The sequence below is a fragment of the Lates calcarifer genome, linkage group LG19 (assembly GCF_001640805.2).
Source record: "Lates calcarifer isolate ASB-BC8 linkage group LG19, TLL_Latcal_v3, whole genome shotgun sequence".
In the NCBI taxonomy this organism is placed as follows: domain Eukaryota; kingdom Metazoa; phylum Chordata; class Actinopteri; family Centropomidae; genus Lates; species Lates calcarifer.
The window spans coordinates 21,861,672-21,881,331 of NC_066851.1; the positions used below are offsets into that span (position 1 = coordinate 21,861,672).

Sequence of the window (19,660 nt, forward strand, 5' to 3'; positions counted from 1 at the left end):
CCAGACTGAGGAAACTGAGAAACTAACAGAAAGGAGGCGATAAATAGATGCCACAACTGCAAAACAGTAAAATTATATAATCATTTGCATACAGTTCACAAGAGTTCAAAGACGAAAGATTCGTTCAGACGATTCTACATCTTGACAGTGGACTGAAAAACAGCCAAAAACATGCCAGCAGTGTCAGACAGCTCATGATATCCTGAACTGAATCCCAGTCCACCTTAACTGCTCGACAAAAGTGGTGCCAGGAGCAAAATATGGAACTGTTTTGGTGACAGAGCAACAGGCGGACGCCCAACTGAAATCAAAGAAATCAAACGTCACTACAAAGCTCCAACCAAATCAAGTATCGTCACCCTCGACTCTTAAGTAACATGCTGGGACGGTGACTGTTGGTGATACTGTGGCTGCTAAAACAGCCCAAATTCCCCATGGTCGTCACTGATGTTTCACCCAATCTATCGCCCTCCAGCTACATCGTTACATGGCAAGAGAAAGATATTTGAAAAGATGGACTAACACTCAAAAAAGAGAAAACAAAACATCTCACATAGACTTTACATATAATGTTTTGTTTTTATCATGGCTGACATTTCTATTAATGTTATAGGTTCTGAGAAGCCGCTGTTTTTCCAATTTCTCTGTGATTTTTTTATGTTGAGGATTTCCTCTCTGTCAGGAGAAAGGAAAAAATCATACTTTAACCAGGCAGTTGTTGCTGACAGCATGCAGAGGGAGCTTTGACAACAACAGACCATGCAACAACTGTTAGTAAGTCTGGTGCTTGGAAAAATAACAGTAAAGTCTCAGTTACAAGTCAATTAATCACCTCATAATTCTCTTATTTTCTCTTTTTACTGCTCGGAAATCTCAAGAACAGTAGTTTTTGTTTTTTTTTTCCTTAATCACTTAATAGCTCAAGCACTCAGGCATTTGATAAACACAGGAGTATCTGTTAATGCCTGTTGTTTGGGTGATATCACTTTCAATATTTAATCCCTTTGTTCTGCTCAATTCAGATGCTGCAGAATTAAAAATATAATCTTGCTTCATATTGATATTTGCCGTTTTCTTAAGGTATTTAGCTGACTCTTTTATCCAGAGAGATTATAGAAAAAGCAGCAGAAAGCCTCCTGTTGCTGTCTTTGTACTGTAAGTCGTTCTGGATAAGCTTAATTCCTGCAATGTACAACCTGAATGTGTGTTGAATGCGAAACTACACATCTTGGTGAAAGCCTGAAGTGTTTTCTAAACAGGCCGAAGTGGCAGCAGCGGCAGCGGCTTACTGCAGACATCCTGAATGCCAGTAAATAGCCTCAGACTGCCAGACTTAATCTCTGGATGTAAGTCTGCCTCATGACATACGAGGCTCCGATTTCCTGGCCAAAAGGAGAGGGATTAGCCCAGAAACGTTAAACCCCTATCGCTGCTTAATGTCCGCTAAGCCACCGCTAATTAGCCGGCTGTAGCAGGAAGGAGCCATGTGACGAGCCACGCAGCCGGACGGAGAGTCCCTGTCGGTGAGCGGAAGAACATCCACATCCACATGCAGGGAGAACGATTACAGAGATGTGGAGACGGTGAAAGAGTCGGTCTATTAATGAGGGTGAGGGAGTAGAAAACATTTGCTGATTGACAGCCAGACGGAGAGAATTGCAGGGCGAGAGGAGAGAAAAGGGAAGATTTGAGGAGTTGAGTCACTCGGAGCTGTCGCTGCGGCTGCCAGTCGAAATGATGCTGCTGGCCACAGCTGACTGTTCTCAGCGGAGAGACAAACAGACAGAGAAAGAAAGACAGACAAGCTGCTGCAGTCATGAGCTCATTCTCCACCACCTCCAGAACGCGCTCAGCTGTCTCCAAAGGCCCTCTGGGGAAAGCCAGAGAAGATATACACCCACCCAGCAGCCACAGTAATTCCTGTGGAGACGACGCTGCGCACAAACAATATTATCGACCAGTTTGTAAGATTGACACCAGATTTGTGTTTCATTTTTATCGGAGGAAAAAGACAGCAGCTGTTGCCTCTGTATCTTTCCAGTTTATACTCAAATCAGGGGCATGTTCACTGATTGAGCAGGTCCAGTGAATAGACGAGGGCCTTCACACAAAGGAACCAAAGTGTGAGGTCAACATGTGGCATTTCTGTTCTGAGAGGCAACACAAAAGAAACCACCTGGGTTACAGAGATTGAAATTTGAATTGGTGACTGATAATAACATCAGCAAGCAAATAAAACCTCTGAGTCTAACGTGCAAAATAGGCCTGAATACATCCAAAGAGGGAGAAACATTCAGTCATCATGGACCATTACCAACAACATAAATGTCTATTTATATGACTTAAATAGTTATTTATTGCTGTCAACTGTTGTAGGAAAATCTTATCTTGAATGAAGGAATGAATATTCTTGAATCAAGGTATAATCATATATACTTTCATCATTCTTGTAATTGTGCAGCAGTTCCTTTATTTATTTGTTTTATTTATATATTTAATGCGTCATTTTCTATAGTTTCCCCTGTGTTGGAGTTATCATGTGGCTCTGACAGAGGAGGTCAGAGATCGAACCATCATCCGCCCTCACGCGATGAATATGATTTATTAAAGTGAGTACTTTTTGCAGCGTGGAAAGTGGCGTACACACTCAGAGCCCTGTGTGAAGTGAAAGGGCAGTGTGTGTGTGTGTGTGTGTGTGTGCGTGTGCGCGCATCGGAAGGGAGGAATGTTAACAGAGCCTAATCTGTGCTGTGCTGTGCTCCTGAGCTATGCAGCCTCCTTGTTTACCCTGGCAGGAGAGCAGAGAGCCGGACGCCGGGCCACGCTACGCTGCTCCGCGGCCGCCATTCCTCCGACTCTGTTTGCCTTGAGTCCCTGCAGGCCCTCCAGGGCAGCGCGCCTTCAAAGAGCCCCAGTGTAATCTGTAATGAAATCTGCCTGTGTGCTCGCAGGCGTCAGTGAGGGCAAATTATACAATTACACAATTAGACCCCCCCCCCCAAACCTCCTCCTCCTTTTCCCCAGATCAGTGTCTGAGCGCTGAAGGGCCGTGTGCTGCGGCGATCGGCACCGCAGCGTGTCCTGCTCCAGCTAATTGCTGTTGCACTAAAGTTGGGCTGATAGAGAGCCACAGTCACGCTCCCCCGACCTGCAGCACAGCGCCAGGAGTCAGAGGAAAAGTGAACAGAGCGCTGCAGGGGTTGTGTGTGTGTGTGTGTGTGTGTGTGTAACGGCAATGCCTAGTCCAGATACAAAGAAAAATGTAATCATACTCTATTTTGTCAACAAAAAAAGCACTCAGACGTGGCGTACCCCTGCCAAGACTGCACAATCCTCTAAACTGTTATTCTAATAACAGAAGTATTTCGAATATTTTAATCTGCATCTGGATCTGCATCAAAATACACATAGTGACAATTATGCAATGCATGTGCCAGATGTCTGCCCTTCAAGTAAGTTTAGTAGTTCGTGAGAAAATATCGACAATCTTAAAAAAAGAAGAAGAAAGAAAGAAAATCCCTGTTTTGCAAGAAAATAAATCGTTAGAAAAGTTCCTGGAGCTTTTCCAAAAGCTAATCATTTCTTTCTTTGGCCCATGGCCCAACTTTCTGCCAAATTTCATTGAAATTAGTTCTGATTTTGAGATGCCCTGCTTTCTACCAAACAAACAAAAAGGACTGAAAACATCACCTCCTCGTTAGCGGTAATAGATGCTTCTGAATCCGCTGACGGGATCCTGTCAAACGTTCAAAGGGAAAGAGCGAAAATCAAACAGCTATTTAAGTTACAGCAGGTGTCGTAGTATCACTGAGTTTGGATGCTTCAGACTGAGCAACTGATTACAGTAGAGTACCATTGACTGGTAGCTGTAATAGAATCCATTTTCTCAGTAAATATACCAAAGCGTGTGTGTGTTTGGAGGCGTGGCAGCTTCTGTGACTGACCTCTCCCTGTCGCTGCTCAGCGATTTCTGCAGCCAGGCTTTGGAGTCTGTTATCGACGTAAAACCAAACAAACAGCAGAACAGGAATACGGTCGTGTGTATTTTTAGGCTCCCGGAGAGATTTCCCTCCTTGGTTAACCTCTGCAGCTGACAGGTGGACACGCATGACGCTGTAACTGCAGAGCTGAGAGAACATGTTATGGTAAACCAGGTTCCACTTGAGTGAGGGCGCGCAGGGCAGGCTGATCTGCTGACCCGGTCCCTGTGGAGGTTTAGGGGTATCTGCTCAGGCCCCCACCCCTCCTCTCCTCCCAGAAAATCCCATTCCCCTCTGCTGAGGAAATACCATCCAGCCAATTAGACACGGGATGGGATTCCTGTGTGGTGCTGAGCATACAGAGCAGGACTCCACAGTAAATCAAAAACATGCTGAAATCAAAATATCGACTGTTGCTGTAACTGGAAAAGGCTGCTTCTTTTTTTTTTTTTTTTTGCCTTTTCTTAAGAGTGGAAAATGCCTGTTTCAGCTTCCTGAATTAAGCAGTGAAGAGCCAACACATCACATTGTCACATGTTTGAAACATTAGATAGAAAACTCTTGGCTGTGTACTCTTTTATCACAATACTGACCAAAAAAATGAGCAAACTGATTCTTAATTTAATAATAATCTATTTTATCCTCAGGGCTAATGATTTTTTTCTTTTTATTGGCAAAAAATCTGATTAAAAATGTTAAGAAAATGTGACTGAAACTTCTATTTAATTCATTCAAGTTTTTTCTGCACTTTTAACCCATTTTTCTTGATTACTTGAAGCATATTCCGTGATTTCAATATTGCAAGCTGCAGAAAAAACAAATTGTAAATTTGCAGGAACAAAAGTTTAGCGAGGAAATCCAAAAAAGAGGGCGGGTGGTCTTGTGCAGAAACAGAGCAGTTAGCGTTTAGCAGCTAATGGTCAGTCTCAGGGTGTTTTTGGGACAAAACCACGGAGACGAAACAGAGAGGAGCGCCCCAGCTCATGCTGAATCCACTCAGGTGTCTATTTTGGGTCAGAAACGTCACGGTGGCTGACGGATCATCAGCAGGAGGAAGGTGTTTTCAGGCCCAGATGAGTTCAGGAGCAGCAGCAGCAGCAGTGTGAGGAGGAGGAGGAGGACCACACATCAGGAGAGAGACTGTTTAAAAACTCGGTGTGTGTGTGGCTGATTACGATGCCAAGAAAACAATGTGTTCAGACTCGGAGGGTTGTCCCACGCTGCGTGCAGTGTCGCTCCAAATACGCCGAGACGGAGGAGACGCAGAGAGAGAGAGAGAAATAATGATATCTAACAGATATTTCCCTTTTAAGGTGGAAGCAGTTCTGTGTGTGTGTGGTTGCACGTGGAGAGAGTTTGTCTTTGCGAGCTGGGGAGTCTCTTAACTCAAGCAGGGAGCGGTGTTCGGCTGCTCCATTTGAGTTTGTCAGCACACACACGCAGAGTGTGTTCAAAAGAAGTGAAGTAACGTTCTGTTTGTTTGCTTTCGAAGACGCGTCGTTGTCTTTCATCACTGAATCTCTCTCGGCCTGGTTGTAATTACTCTGTAAAGCCGAAGCCAACGTTTTATTGTGGGAGCCAAAGAAATGTGTCAGAAATATATCAGAGCACCCCAGGCATTATGATAAACAGACACACACACACACCTGTGGTAGATCAGAGATGATCACACACAGGTGTTATTTTTATATCCTCTGTGATTGACATCTCACCTGAGTTGATGTGATAAACTCCGCCCACGTGGTGCTTGATGGTGAGAATTGCTTTTTAACTATTGTTTGACCAAGTCTGACTACACACACACACACACACACACACACACACACACACACACACACACACAGGCTCGCACAACCACACATACAAGCCCAGATATTGAGATGGTAATTAGCTCCTCTCTCTCCTCCTGCATTTAGAAAGTAAAAGAGACATCTGATGACCGGTCAGCCACCTCCCCTGCTTTTGTCCTGTGAAACACACACACACACACACACACACACACAGACCTATAAAGAGAGCGAGTGAGCCATGCATCAGTGCTCTCAGCCTCCACACCCACACAGCGGGAACAATAGACCTCTCTGACTCGCTACTCCCTCTTTGTCCGTCGCCTTCTCAATACAACTCAATAAATCGCCCTGACAGGTTTCCAAACTCTCAGGATTGGATGATTCAAATGAACTCTGGCATTGTTGATTGGGGGGGGGAGTGAAGAAGACGATGAGCTTTGTTTGGTCCTCACGATGCTTCACGCATACGTTTTGTGTTCTTTCAGCATCCGTCAAACTGTGTTTTACACCATTTGGGCATCTTGAACTTAACTGTGTCTCTTCGGACAGTGTGGCAGGGTTGAAATTGGAGGGAGACAGGTTTATAACCGAAATGTGAAAGGTCTGATCCCAACTGTCGCAAGTAAACATCCTCCAGAAGCTCCTGCATGTGTCCAGACTTCTTTTTCACAGAATCTAACTCTTCTCATTTAGAAAAACTGACTTTGACTGTCTGCAGAAAAGGAAGTGTCGTTGTTAAAAGAATTGAAAGTGCCTCAGATTAAAAAACTAAAGTCTGAGTAAACGGCACAGGTACTGTTCGTTGTTTATCAGAGCGCTGAGGGAAGACCTCCAGTAAAACCACAACCTCACATCTGTTCTGGCAAAGCACATAACTCATCCAATATGGACCAATTTGATGACAGGGCAGAGGAGCAAGTTGTCCCATCTGTGCCATCTTTGAGCAATTACAAAAACATGTAACTATGAATTCCTGCAGGGTCTTTCCCCAAATTTTCTATGATCTAAGAATACACCAGAAAATGGAAAACTGAGGACAAATTTGTTTGGATAAGAAAGTGGCACATCCTGGCAGAGCGAGTCAGGCTTAAGTCACAGAAATGGCGGCTTGAGACCTGAATCTTTAAAGACTTGAAAGCAGAAACCTCCAACCATAAAGCAGCTGTATAAAAACACAAAGCTTTCAAGGGAAAAAGTTTCTTCTGTTATCATTTTGCCTTTAAAGACTTGTTACTCTCCTTGGACGGACACTGATAGACTTGAGCCAGGAGACTTGGGCTCATCTTGAGACTAAGGACTTAAATTATTTGACACTTGACATTAGACTTGAACTTAACTCAGATGACTTGAAACTTGACTTGCAGCTTTTTTCAAATGATTTAAGATTTGACTTGAAATAGGCTTCACAAAAACATGTGACTTGTATCAAATGACTCGAGTCATGAGAAGTGTCAGCACTCTGTAAAACTATCCATTGAATGTTTTAGCCTAATAAAGCGTGTGCTTGTTTTGGAGAAGTAGTTTTCCATGACTGACACAACAACCTGCTTTGTGTTTCATCAACAGAGGCTCCGTACTGGACCAGGCCCGACCGGATGGACAAGAAGCTTCTGGCCGTTCCCGCTGCCAACACCGTCAAGTTCCGCTGTGCCGCGGCCGGAAACCCGACGCCAACCATCCACTGGCTGAAGAACGGCAAAGAGTTCAAGGGAGAGCAGAGGATGGGAGGCATCAAGGTGAGAGAACTCAACTTGAAACTTGTTAACACCTAAAGGTTAGAGGAGCAGGGCTTTGATTTAGAGATTCAAATCCTCACACCAGCTCTGAAAAAAATGTGCCTGGAGGATGGGATGTTCTTCTGTGCTTGAGCAACCATCAAAGTGCCTTTTAGCAAGGCATCTTAATCCCCTGCTAGTCCAGCAGAGCTGCTGTGTGTCCGTCAGTAGATCAGGGTGAGTGCTGCGATGGTCCCTGGTGTGAATTTCTATAACTGGAATAGTGTGAAGCAGAGTGCTGAAAGAGCCATCATGCTCGGTGAATCTTCTCACGGTAAATAAAGGTCAGAAAACACGCCTCAGGGCCCAGCAGGATTCAGACCACTCTTAGCCTCAGCTAAGCTGACCGAAATATATTTAGAGGTTTAAACTGCTGTGCTGAAATCAGAGTGGTACACAGATACATGCGTGCTTGCGTGATAGCTCAGTGTTGACAGTAACGCAGTGCAGCAAACAGCTGTTGTACTCAGTTTTGTCATCGGATTCACTCTAAACACTGGGCTCTCATGTGGAATGGCACTGCTTAAAGTAAGAGGGCTTGGTTTACTTTTGTGTTCGTTTAATGGCCCTGAGCTGTAGGATAAAAAGACAAAGTCAGTGTGGTAAGAACATCGGAATTCAAACAGTCAAAACGTGTGTTTTGGTTCAAAATAAACTTAAACTTAATGACATATAAATTCTAAAATTATGTCCAGAGATGTAAATTCTTCCCGGATCCCTCTGTGCTGTGTGTTACACACTCTCCCTCTCAGTCTGCACTCTGCCTCGATAAAGTGAAGATGATGGGATTTACCTGTTGCACAAAGTGACTCACTCACGCTTTCAAACATAGGCCAGGCCTTATAGCATTTCACATGGCTCCGCTGCCCCGTGAGAGAGTGTTTTTGGTTTATTTTTGATTTTTCTACAAGCTTCTCTTTCAGTTTCAGCTGTACTCTACGTACCCATTGCTACGTTGCTGGCTTTCACAGCTGCTGCTGCAACCTCGAATGGAAATTAAATGCTAAACCTTAGTGTAACAGGAGCACAAGTAAAGAAGAGTCACCATAAGCTGCTGGTCGTACCAGACTATGTCCTGAGTGACAGATTTGTAAGAGGAAGAATTAGTTTTTTTCTTTTTTCAAAGCAGAAATTTCAGCATCTGTAATAATCAGTCAGCAAGCATAAAAGATGTAAATGTAATGTCATGACTTTCAGGCTGGTAGTGAGCCAGTGAGAGACACTCTCCTCCCAGTGGAGCTTTGGTATTTAAAGGGTTAAATGTAATGAGATCCTGCAGCTATTAACAGTTTACAGAGATCTCCAACATCTGCTCCCAGCAGACCAACAGCAGTTGTCTCCCTCCCTCTGTCCCCACTCACACACACACACAGATTCACACACACCTGTCACCAGCCCTCAGGACGCTCCGACTTGGACTACAGTGGCTCTGCAGCAACTTCTCAGCGTGTTTAATGCGCCTGAAGATTTGCTGGTGATAAAGTTTGAGTCGTCGTTGCTCGCAGCAAATTAATCCCAAACTGACCAGTCAGAGCACTTTAGATATTTATTCCATCTGTTCGCCAAATCTCTGACTTCTCCCCCAAATCCCTGAGTGTCCTTGTTCTGTGCAAAACGACTCACCAGCGGCGAGTTCAAGAGCACAATGTAGATGTTTTTGTGGTGACTGAGGCCGCATTAAGATATTAATGTCAGCCTGATCAGTGTAATTTCCTCATGGTAGACTGAGCCTGTGCAGTGCTTATCGCTCCCTTTATTTCCCTGTGCAGCAGTAGCCATTTTGTACACTTGCCTGCTTTAACACACGCTCCTATGGGATGATATATGTATAATTAGATAGAGTTATGTATAGCTGACTATCCATAGTTAGACTTTACAGGTATGTGAGGTCCTGTTGGCCTTGCACTGTGTTGTATCAGTGTGAGAAGTGACTCTTTAAGTTGTCAACAAGCCACCAGGACAAATTCCTGTACATTTTCCGCTCTGTATAGCTCAGCAGGTCGAGCTTGGCACCGGCCATTGCTGTGAGTTTAGTTCCCACTGTGGCCACCCGAGCTGAAAGTATAGGCACTCGTGGCGCTACAGCAAGCGTCCAACCAAACAGAGGATGTCATGTTTGGATGGTGTGTGTTATCTTGGTGGCAACAGCGAGTTTATACACAATCAACCTGAAAAAGATTTAAAGCTTTTACTAAAGCTTCAGTGTCTTTAAGTGCATGTATCAGTAGTTTAGTCTGATGGAGATGTTAAGTGGTTATTAAGACGTTTTTCTTTGTGTCTTCATTGAGATATTATCACTTGCCCCCTCCCTCCCTCCCTCCTGTCCCGGAGCTGTAATAAAATTCAGTCAGCCAATCACCATGTGGCCGCTGTTGGCCTTGAGGGAGGTGAACGGAGAGGTCACCCTCTATAGAGTCAGGGTGCTGGGTGACGGACAAGCCTGTGACACGGCCAGGCGTCTGGGGGGGTTCAGGAATAACAGCTTCACCCGGTCTTAATGTCAAAACCTCTGCTGACCCCCTGCACACTGCAAAAAATGTCCAGATTAAAATGTTTTTATCAGTAGCTGTGATCACTGAGACTCATCACGGACCATAAAAACAGATCGTTTGGGTTTAATCACTCTGGTTTTGAGGTTATTCGCTGCTGAGACTTTCTCTGTCTCCTCAAAACAATGAGGGTGAAAGAAATGTATTTGCATTAACGTGTCCATCAAGAAAGTTTTATCTGTCCACAATGGCTCATTTTACTCTGAAAGATATTTGCACTGACAATCAAGTCACATTATCTTCAATTAAGTTGAGTGATGTGCCTAATATCATTAAACTAATTTTTAACGTGGTTATCCTTCAGGGTCTCTCTTTTTGTTCGTGCCACATGCTCATGGTTGTTAATGTTTCTGCGGTGCACAGATCACCTGTCAGTCAAAAGTTTCTTTAAGGCAGGAAGAGTAATCAATATTACGTCTTTCAACAAACTGACTGAGGATTGAATCGTTATTGTGACAGACACATAATAGACAGAACTGTTGTCAGCGCAGACATATTTTGCAGTGCATTCAGTCTCACAGCCCTCGTCACCCCACCTCACATCTGCCTGTGATGAGTTCATCTAGCGGGGTTGGGGGGTAGATGGGTGGCGGGTGGGGGGCACCCTGAGCCCTGACAGCCCGACAATGGCCTTCTCTATCCTCCATCAGGGACCTCAAGGTGAAGCCGTCTTCCTCTCACGTCCGTATTGAAATGACAAGATCGTTTTTGATTTGACAAGCGTGGTTAATTTCAACAGAATGAATTGCGACCGTGTCTGATTTTTTTAAGGTTTGGACGGGTGATGGGATGATTTTGGCACATGTCTTTCCAGACCGGGAGTGTGTCTGTGACAGTACAGTAAATTGACTTGCTAACTGATCCATGCTGATCAGCACAGCGGAGTCCTCTCCACTCAGCACTTGTCCACCAGTCACTTTGTCATTTACTCTAAGTGCCTTCAGTTCTGCAGAAGTGTGAGAGAAAGATACTGACTGAGCGGACCATTAAGGTCCATTACCTGCTTACAAACACACATCCTGTCTTCACACTGGAGTGGTTCAGAGTGGCCTTCCTCAGGATGCACCGCGTTCTCCTTTGTTCCCTAAATACGTCCGTTTTAACAAGAGGTTTCATCTTCTACGCAGCCATGAAATCACATTTCTGTCCTGAAGGATGAAGAGATCCATATAGTCTCGTCAGGCTCACTTTCCTAAAGAATTCACTTGAAATGTGACAAAAGATTACGGCACTGAAAAGCAGAGGATTCTTGAAGATGAGTTCGTGAGACGAGCAAAGTTTTGCACCTATTCTGAAGCAGAATATGATGAGAAGTGTTAGTGGACGGGATTGGAGTTTTTGAAGTGCTGAGAGACATTTAACATAAAAATGTCAGTTTTCTAAATCGACTGTAATCAAGGATAAATGTGCTTTTTCAAGATTTTTTTAACAAAGTCATAGTAGAGTTAATGCAAGAATGGAATGAGAGCTACACAAGCTTTTATGAGATCCAAAAGTGATACTTCAGGGTAAAATCGACTAAATGAAAAAAGGAAATAGACTTAGGGCCAGTTACAGCGTGGTCATTTCCTGACGTTGAAACTTTCTTTGCCTGTGTGGTATTTGGTGCCAAGTGCTCGTGTACAGGAGGGAGGAGAGGTGCACACAGGTGGGAGGTTCATCCAAAATGTGTCTCTGTTTCTGGCACAGCATCAACCTGCTGCTACTTTGGTGATTTTTATCAACAAGAGTAAGTTAAATACTCGGATCAAATGTGCAGCAGCGATGAAAAATAAATGCAAATGCAAATAAACTATTTGAACTAATCATTCCCCGGCCAGTTGAGACATTTAAATCAGCATGTAAAATGATCATTTTATGGTGGGAATGTCAGTAAATCAGTCTGCATTTATCTGCATTTATAATATCTGTGGAAGTTTCTCCTTCAGTTCGTTAAATCCACTGTGCAGTTAAAATAGGGCCCTCAGGGAGTTGTCAGATAAGGAAGATAATGCCAGTTTCATTACACATCAGATATTAGCCAGAGACCTCTGTCTGGCCACAGGTGCAGGTTTGTTGGTTTGTCAAGGATCTTTTGTGTAAATGCATTTCTTTTGGGGAACTAATGTTTTCTAGAAATTGTTGTTGCTGCATTTAGGAGCTGCTGAAAATAATTTTATCAGTCAGTCTGGCTTTCAGTGGACAGTTTTAATGTTCCATGATAGTATGAATGTTTTTGTATTTTGTATTTTTCTAGGGAAAAATGCTGACTGACTGTAGTTATTAAAGAGAGTAGTGCTTCAGTTTGAAGATTTACAGTAGAGTATCAGCAAAATATATCATCTGTCAATAATCGTAGAATAATTATCACTCTTAAAGGCACAAATCCAGTGATTATCCAAACCTACAAACCTATAAGCTGAACACTAACATCTGTCCCATGAGCACATTGGAGGTTGTTCAGACATTCAGTTCAATCTTACAAGCGCTTTGTAAGTCTATTGAAATGCAACTCAGAGAACTAAACGCTACGTTTGTTGAAACTAAATGAAACGGTAAATAGGATGTGTGGCTCATTTGTAACATGGAAAATAAAATTCCAGCAGCGCGACGTGCCGGAGCATTGTGCGCCCTCCCAGACAACTGTGGCGCTCGGAGCCTCCTCCATTATGGACGGGCAGGGCCTAAAGGTTAAAGTTCACCTCTCTATTGAGCCATCAGTCGGAGGTGGGGAGAGATGGGCGTGTCACCCGCCTATTGAGGCAGCCTGAGTCTTTGACAGCCAAAACCAATGCTGTTGTATGCTGCCACATATGGCAGAAGGGATTTTATTGTGTTCATGCTAAACTGCAGCAGCACAAGCGAGACAAAAGTTGACAATGTAATTATTGTGTTTCATTCTGTCCAGGTCGCTCAGCGCTTAACTGATTTTTCAATCCCTGTTTTGACAGGTTTCCAAAGCGGGGATCCTTAAACTGGCTCCACACTGTTACCTTTTAAGACTTTAAGCACTTTAAATCCTTGTTTTTCCAGTCCAGATTTTAACACAGCCTGGATTGTGAGTCTCTGTAGGCTGCGTAGGAATTTCTGTGCTTTGCAAGATTATTTTTGGACTCATTTTAATTTAAGACCTGCCGTGGTCATTCGCTTTTCTCCCCTGTCGTTTTACCATAATACACCCCTGATATTAAGAGACTGATTATCCTGTTTATTTAGTTTTCTTACCCATTTTTTTCTCCTTTTAACTCACACTTCCAATTTTACAGTCTTCTCCTCTATGTTGATGCAGTGGTGTGTGGAGCCAAACTCAGTCAATAGACTCACAAACTTTGCCAGCTTTAATAGCAAGCCCTTCGGGCCGCCTCTATCTGTTTCCGCCTTCTCTGTGGGTCAAATTAGACGGTAGCACAGATCCGGGCCACTGGTCCGCTCTGACACAGTCATAAATTCTGGTAACTGGCCCCCACTGGTTCTGACAGGGCTATTTTGTGAGGTGAAGACGGAGGGTTTGGACTATAAAGGGAGCAATGCTTCCTGTGTTTTCTCAGACAACTGCTACACTGCAAAAAATGTCTGTATCTTTATGAGTCGTTTAAGTTGGCAGTCGTGTCCTGAATTCTTGTTTTGATTAAAAGAACTGAAAGAATCTGCCAGTAGGGTGAGGTAACTTCACTGTTTTCCATGGCTGACTCTGTAAGGCAAGCAAAATATCTTAAAATAAGGCAGATCACTTTATTTGTCCCAAGATACTTCATGCACAAAATGCTGAATTGAATACAAATCCAAACCTACTCCTCCCTTTCCTTCACGCTAAGACTCTGTGTGTTGGCTATACGTCTCCTTCAGATGCACACTTTTTGCAGTGTGAAACTCCCTGTCCATTCCCATGGCTTGTGCCCTTCTGTAGGTCCATGGCCAAAGCCCTAAAACCTTTAAAGCCTCGTATGACTCTAACGTAAGCTCCTTAATAATTTAATTCTGTTTGGAATCTGGCATGATTGGAATGGAAGGGATTATCACGTGTGGGGACTAATGCTGCAGGTTCAACAGGGGTTAGCCAGTGTAACATGGTAATAAAAGCAAGTGGCATGTATGGAGAAAATAATTAAATGTGCTAAGGGAGAGACGGAGGGAAATTAAAGCAGAAATGTCACTCAGAGTTTAGATTAACCATAAATAATCAGTTCAGTGTGAGTGTGTGATGCCTCTGAAAACTCCTCTTATTCAGCTCTTATCAACACTTTATGCAGCCATAAATAACTGAGGCAGAAAAGACTGTAACTTATTTCTAACTTTCACTGTTCCTACAAGTGATAGTTATGGGATAATGGGTAGTTGATAATGTTAAAACATAGTGTTTCTTCTTTCAAAAGTTACATATTCTCTCTTTAAATAAAAGTAAACCAGTATTAGAGGCAAAGTGTCAGAACAGGACTCGTTGTGAAGATCTTTTCTCATCAAACACCCATTACAATTAAAGCAGTGTGAAATAATCACAATCCTTAAAAGTGCAGCCACAAAACAAGATGAAAATCTGCCAGGTTATCAATCTTGTATCCCCAGTTTAGGCTTTTTCACGCTGTCAGATTAAGTTAACGGATTACACGCCCCTCTACAGACTGTGTCAAAAATTCATGTCCTGTCGAGCTGAAACTAAGCTGTGATGTTTTTTTTTCTCAAGGTGATGAGATGCTAGATTTTTACCAGACAGCCGCCCTGAGTGTCTCAAGCTGAATGTAAAATTAGAGTCTGCACAGTAACTACAGCTGTCAGATACATGTAGTGGAGTAAAACACACAATAATTGCCTCTGAAATGTAATAGAGGAAAAGGAAAAAGTCCCTGTCTGAAATGAAGATACTTCAGAGTAGAGTTAGAGAAGTACAGAACTTAAACAAAGGTTCTTTCCCTGGTTATTATGAAACTTTTTATGAAACAAAGACGTAAATAAGACGGTAACTCTGATCACAGGATCCTTCTGTTTCTCTTGGTGGTCTTGGCCTCCACAGAATATCAACTTCTGTTTGTACTTTACCACCTTTTAGCTTTGCTCCTCATGCATTGCAGTTTTTTTTTTTTTTTTTCTTCTTCGTCTTCTTCCCCCTCCTCTCCTCTCCGCTCCGCTCGGGCTCAGCGACCACAGCACAAGGCGTCACTCATCTGCTCATGAGAGCAGCCATTGACTTCAGTTTGACTCCTCAGCTCTGAGAGGGGTAGACGGGGTGGAGCCAGCCGCTCTGAAAAACCATTTGCCAGCGTTGAGCGGGCGGCCTGGTCTATGTTACCACGCAACTGCAAAAAGCACACACAGGCATAATATTTACACTGTTACATTATTTTCCGCATGCGCCTCCAAGAGAGGGAGTCAGGGAGTGTATACTGTAAGACAGAGGGAGAAGAAGGAGCGGAGGAGAGTGCGATCCTCGACCTACAAATATATACATTGTGTGAACGGCTGGCCGGTTACCTAAACGCGTGGGGTTAAACGTTTGTGAAAACACTAAGCCCTCTCTGGGTCGGCACATTTTCCTACGCAGGTGATGTTAAGTGTTCCACCCTGAAAAGCCTCCTTGTTGACATCACTCACTCCCGTCTTTAGTAATTCTGACCTCTCTCGGAGGAGTTCACTTTGTGCTTGTCTCGCAGCAGTGAGCAGCGTCTTCCAGCGCATGTTTCCACTTAAGCTGCGGAGGTCGTCCCTCTTGGCCCGTGCAGACTCTGCCTATCGATGCGTAGCAGGTTCTCTGTTCTCGCCTCGCTGTGCCGAGCCGCTCGCTCGGCCTCTGAGCTTCTGAATCTGTCAAGTTAGTATCTGTCTGCTGCTGCCATCCAGCCACACCTGGTTTGAATTACTACGCAAAATTTACCCTTCGACTCTCCAGGGATGGATTGCTCTTGACTGGCACAGTGGAACCAATTTCAGAGGTGCAAAAAAAGAAAATCCTGCCTCACTGCAGAGAGGAGAGAGAGGGCTTTGATTTGACTTCACTGTGCTCTCTCTTATGAAAATAATCCTATATGAAATCTTCTTTATATCATTATTTCAATTAGTTTAACTGATTGCAATAGCAATCTGTTAAACAATCTTCCATCTTGGGAATTAGTACATATGTCTCACCCTAAAAACCTTTCTTTCTTTCTTCTTTATGTTTCATTTGTTTTCATATTTTGACATTATACTAAAATACATATGCATATGCATGCAATAGTAGAAATCTGACAACTGTATAAACAAAAAATGACCCTCCCTGCCAATGCCTTCATGTCAGAAAATGAATCCAGAGTTGGCTCTGTGGCCTTTTCCATCCTCAGTAACCTCTCCTCTGCCAGAACCTTTGCTAGCCTGACTTTAGCTCTGCTGGCGATGCTAGCATTCATGTTATGTTCGGCTGCTCTGGTTGTCGTAATGCGGAAATTACCAGACCTCAAAATCTATCACTACAACTTCCCTAAAACTTACAGAGCAAGTTAAAGCAGCAATTTAAACAAACTAGTTGGATCTTTCGAGTGAAAGATGATGATCAGACTGCTCCCTCCTGCTTTCATCACAGTTATACACAAAACCGTTTCCCATCAAGATGTTTACACCATGTCAGAGGATTGTTTTCTACTAATCACAGTCTGTTCTGCATCAAGCAGTATGCAATTAATAAAAGGAGGTTAAAGCTGTATTACCATTTTGAATGTTTGTTCGAAAGGCTTTGCACCTCAGTAAACATGAGCTGCACACAGCACAGTCCTGTTTACCATCCTGCCTGCTCTGTGATGTTTTATACCAAAGGATATCAAAGGAAGGAATAGATCTGACGCTGGCGAGGACCTTTTTTTTTTTTCTGGACAGGACACTCACTCACCTCATTTGTGCAAATAGAAGGAATATCTGTTCGTAAGCAGAGAATACTTGTGATTTTGGGTTATATAAACAAGCTTTTCATCACAAATGGGAATATACTGAATTTATACTTTGTTGCCTGTAAATATGACACCAAACTCCCTCTGAGATTTCTTCAGATAGATTCAGTATCCTCACATATTTAGATGTGTGTTAATGACATATCCCATCCATTCTTTCCTCTGTGTCCTCCCCTCAGCTGAGACACCAGCAGTGGAGTCTGGTGATGGAGAGCGCTGTGCCATCAGACCGGGGGAACTACACCTGCGTGGTTCAGAACAAGTACGGCGCCATCACCCACACCTACCAGCTGGATGTGCTAGGTAAACAACGCGGAAACATTTGCCTTCACTTCTGCTTCTGTGTAAACAACGAATAAATTATCATGCACAAGTGGTTTAAAAACCCCAGGAGTTTTTGTTTTTTAAAAACGACCTTACGTCTACATTTCCTGCAGCACATCATTCCCATGCTAATGCCTCTGTGCTTTCTCTCTGCAGAGCGCTCCCCTCACAGGCCCATCCTTCAGGCGGGCCTACCGGCCAATCAGACGGTGGTGGTGGGCAGCGACGTGGAGTTCCACTGTAAGGTTTACAGCGACGCCCAGCCACACATCCAGTGGCTGAAGCACATCGAGGTCAACGGCAGTCGCTACGGCCCCGATGGCGTTCCCTACGTCAACATCCTGAAGGTGGGTCTCCAGCCCGACTCTCCTAATGAGTCCCAGTCTCGCTGGGGTTTGCCTGGAGTAGATTTCAGCCTATGATAATTTCAGTCATAATTAATCTCTCCTAAATGTCTTATTTAATGAGTTTTTACAGTAGGTGGGTCTGCAGGGCCCACAGGCTCCTTTCACTGCAGCGTATAATTGACAAGCTCATTCCTCGTACACTGCGCCTTCATTACAGGAGAGAAAAGCCTCACCCGCACTGCCCTACATACTGCAGTGTACAGAAATGTACACTCATTAACCTAGTAATATCACTGTAAATCACTGTGTAGGTTTCTGTTCTTATATGTTCCACCTGCACTGCGTCAGTTGTGACAAAACTTAAAGAGGTGATACATAACCAGAACCTGGTGAAGGTGGATTTTTGTTTATCCCTCAATCAACTAATAATGCAGCTGTAAATATATCTAAATAGGACAATAAACCAAAATTATCAAATCACCAGCATTAGCACTGCTGCAATGAGCGAACAACAGAGAGGAAATACATGCACAGATGTAGAAAAATCATAAAATCTATACTTAATCTACAGTTACTGAAAAGAAGAAAATTACTGAGCTTTTTTCATCTTGCTCCGTGTTGTCTTACATGGCTGATGTGATAAAGTTCTTGATGTGGTAGCCCTGGTGAGTACATTTTATTTTCTTAACTTTACTTAGATGTAACAGCTGAGCTCTTTAAATGATAAGGAAAAGGGAAGATAAGGGAAAGAAAATGCCAGAAGAACAAAATACTCAGAGACAGATGAGATAATATCTCAGTGGTAAAAGCATAAATCCACATTAAAGGTCAGAATTTAAAACATTTTGATGCCACACCTGCTCCACTGGTTTTCCAACTGTAATGAAACTTGATGATGCATCTTGTTGCTAATTGACTCGTTGTGTTTACTCTGCTCGGTAATGAACTCCTCAATTATACATGAAGTAAGAAGCAGGACTGTGATGGGGGGTGTCTCCAGGTTCCTTTTGCATTAAGCAGTGATATTCTGACATGTGTATTCGCTTCAAACTGCTCAGAAGCGCTGTGAGGTTTTGTGTGTCTGCAGCCTTTGTGGCTGCTCTGATGCCGCATCTTGTTGCACTTTAAAAAGCAATTCTCAATCACAAGCACTCCCTTGTGAAAGAGAGGTTAAGTAAACGCAGCGGGGAAGTGATCAGATGATCTTAGGAGTGTTTGCTCTTGTTAAAGAGTAACTCCTGGAGGTCTCATGGCCTCCCCAGGCAGCGTTGGTGTTCAAGAATAGAGCAGAAAGCATTCCTCGCCAAGAGAGGACAACACCCTAAACCCACTGCGAGGCGTGTTTTTTTATTTGGGGTGAAGAGAGGAAGACTCCCACTGAAAAAAAAACCAAGAAGGCCCTTTGCTTTCTTATTTGGCCTCCCCCCTTTTTCTTTTTTTTTTTTTTTCTCCTTTTTTGTGCCTCTAGAGAGAGAGAGCGAGGGAATAAAAACATCTGGTTTGGACTAAGTTAACTGCTGTGGTGGCGGCAACGCAGGGAGAGAGACGGGCTCTGTTAACCGCCGCTGCCGTCAGATGTGCTGCGTCGCGTGGTTTGGAGGAGGAGGAGGAGGAGAGAGGAAAGAGGGAAGAGGCACCCAAAAAAGCCATGGAAAAAATGAGTGGAGTAACACAAGGAAGGGCAAAGTCAGCAGGGAGAGAGAGAGAGAGAATGTGTGACAGAGTGGTGGGTAAAGATGGAGGGCGAGAGACTTCGGGGATGAGTGGGAGGGGGGGCGAGAGAGGCAATAGGAGGAGAAAGAAAGACGAGATAGAGTGACAGGAGACAGAAAAAGACATGGGATCTGTAACAGTGCTGGCTTCATCTATTCCTTGGAGTGATGGGTTTTTCAAATTTCGGTCGACTGTGTTCAGCAGCAAGGTGAATAATAATGATATAAAGACAGGAGAGTGCTCTCAGACTCCCCTCTGCACCGATGATGGATTATTTTTGCAGCTGAGATTA

At 43.6% G+C, this 19,660-nt stretch overlaps 1 protein-coding gene across 1 annotated transcript in view; it reads left to right on the top strand.

The window, feature by feature from the left end:
- Positions 1–19,660, top strand: part of fgfr3 (fibroblast growth factor receptor 3) — a 68,305-nt gene that overhangs the window by 29,174 nt on the left and 19,471 nt on the right. The window contains 3 exon segments of the mRNA XM_051078137.1: positions 7,337–7,506; positions 17,164–17,287; positions 17,465–17,655. Coding sequence (XP_050934094.1) covers positions 7,337–7,506; positions 17,164–17,287; positions 17,465–17,655 — 485 coding nt within the window.